The following is a 2,084-nucleotide window of genomic DNA, read 5'->3' on the forward strand; positions in this document are numbered from 1 at the left end:
ACTGGTGCAGTGCAAAAGCGCTCTCTCATCCTCACCGATGGTGTGCAGAACAAGGGGGACATAAAAAAAGATTCTGAATCGAATCGCAAATTTTTTTTCTTAAACAAAAAAACTCACAGCAACAAAAACTCATCATGAGCTACGAATCCTTCTTCTCCTACCGACGTCCTTGGGACAAAAACTCTCGATCCACTAAATCCTCCATGTCTTCCTCTCTGTACTCTTCTCCTCGGCTTCAGTCTGGAAAACGGATCCTGAAGATGACCTCCTCTTCCCTTCCAGATGGCTCCCAGAGGATGGACCTGACCCAGGCCAGCTCCATCAACACGGAGCTGCTGGAAGTGCGATCCCAGGAGAGGGCTCAGCTTGTCGACCTGAATGACCGCTTCGCCACCTACATCGAGAAGGTGAGGCACCTGGAGCTGCAGAACCGAGCCCTGCTGGCTGAGCTGGACGCATTGAGACGACGTCAGAATGATCCATCCCATCTTCAGGCACTCTATGAGGGGGAGGCTCGGAGTCTGAGGGCCCTGATCGACTCAGAGAACAATGAGAAGATGAAGATGGAGGCAGAGAGAGACTACCTGCAGGACGTGTGCGAGCAGATGAAGGAGCGATGCGAGGAGGAGGCAAGGCAGCGTATAGATGCTGAGGAGGCCCTGCAGAGGGCCAGAGAGGAAGCGAGCAGAGTCGTGCTTTACAACTGTGATGCTGAGGCCACGGTGGTGTCTCTGTGTGATGAAATTATGTTCCTGAAGAAAGTCTTTGCAGAAGAGCAAGCAGAGCTTCAGGCCCAGCTGCAGGTATCTAACATCACAGTGGATGTGGAGTTGTCCAGACCGGATCTCTCCACCGCCCTTCGAGACATCCGGGCACAATATGAGCGGCTAGCCAACAAGAACATGCAGGCTGCTGAGGACTGGTGCAAGAGCAAGTTTGCAAGTGTGGCAGAGATGGCCAGCAAAAACAACGAAGCTGTGCACGCCATCCGAGAAGAGACCATGGAGTACCGCAGGCTGCTTCAGTCCCGCTCCTCGGAGATCGAGGCTCTCCAAAATGTCATCAACTCTCTAAATAAACAGCTGGAGGATCTAGAGGACACACAGGCTAAAGAGGTGGAGAAGTACCAGGTGAATGGGGAATGTCTTTGTAGAATCTGTTGGTTCTGCGTTGATGTTCCGAGCCTATGTTGGACATCTGTGTAGGATTTCTTTTCACTTTTTAATCAGTTGTATGATTGTGTTTGTTGCTTTGTAGATGCGGATAGGTGAGCTGGAGCAGGACATCACTGAAGCCAAACAGGAGATGGCTCACTACCTGAGAGAGTACCAAGACCTTCTCAACGTCAAGATGGCCCTGGACATTGAAATAGCAGCGTACAGGTGAGAAATGCCTTGCTGGACTTCCACACTCGCTTTCTGAACATCAGCTTGATACATTGTCTCCGTTCCACAGGAAACTCCTGGAGGGGGAGGAGATTCGGCTGACGTACCCTTCCCTTCAAGCTCTAATTTAAAACCCAGAGGTTACCGACCTCAACCTGAACCCTTCACACCCCTCCATCTCTAACCTGAGCATCTCTCCTTACATCACCCCCTCCCTCCCTCCCTCCCTCATCTTCATTCATCATCATTCCTCCTCCATAATCCTCAAAAACAAACAACAAAAAAAGCAAATGAAAATCTCTTCCCTCCCAAGATGGCTGCGCCCTTGTACTGAACAAGAGGTCCACAAGAAGTCCCCCTTCTTCTACACACGTTCTGACACCACGCATCAAGAAGACGACAAACAGAGTGGCTGCATTGCATTAGTTACAGGCTGATTCATTTGACTTCCTCTGTGATTCAGGCTCAGGACCAAGCATCGGAGCTGGCCGTGGGACTTAACCCAAACCTCTCTGCACAAACAACCGGCCAACTGTTTGTGAAGGAGGAGAAATAACTCCTGCTAACTCTCAATGCTTGGGTTGGATCTGCATCACTCAGAGCTCTACAACCAGTTAGTCAGTGTTCTGCACCCTATAGCTCCAAAGTAGTAACTGAGTAAACCAGTAACCATCTTTTTATGTTTCTATTTCATTTGGA

At 50.0% G+C, this 2,084-nt stretch overlaps 1 protein-coding gene across 1 annotated transcript; it reads left to right on the plus strand.

Annotated features, from left to right (window-relative positions):
* neff2 (neuronal intermediate filament family member 2) lies at positions 1 to 1,798 on the plus strand. Its single transcript, XM_015969378.3, has 3 exons — positions 1 to 1,130; positions 1,258 to 1,382; positions 1,456 to 1,798. Exons 1-3 carry the CDS (start codon positions 135 to 137, stop codon positions 1,514 to 1,516), a joined length of 1,182 nt encoding a protein of 393 aa, XP_015824864.3. The 5' UTR covers positions 1 to 134; the 3' UTR covers positions 1,517 to 1,798.
* Positions 1,799 to 2,084: the final 286 nt, after the last annotated feature.

Source organism: Nothobranchius furzeri, chromosome 18 (genome assembly GCF_043380555.1).
Source record: "Nothobranchius furzeri strain GRZ-AD chromosome 18, NfurGRZ-RIMD1, whole genome shotgun sequence".
Classification (NCBI taxonomy): Eukaryota; Metazoa; Chordata; class Actinopteri; order Cyprinodontiformes; family Nothobranchiidae; genus Nothobranchius; species Nothobranchius furzeri.

Bases quoted from the DNA above. Each gene is read 5' to 3' on its own strand.
- neff2 (XM_015969378.3), top strand. From the start codon at position 135: ATGAGCTACGAATCCTTCTTCTCCTACCGACGTCCTTGGGACAAAAAC. The intron at 1,131-1,257 runs GTGAATGGGGAA...GTTGCTTTGTAG, and splicing joins AAGAGGTGGAGAAGTACCAG to ATGCGGATAGGTGAGCTGGA. The intron at 1,383-1,455 runs GTGAGAAATGCC...TCCGTTCCACAG, and splicing joins ATTGAAATAGCAGCGTACAG to GAAACTCCTGGAGGGGGAGG.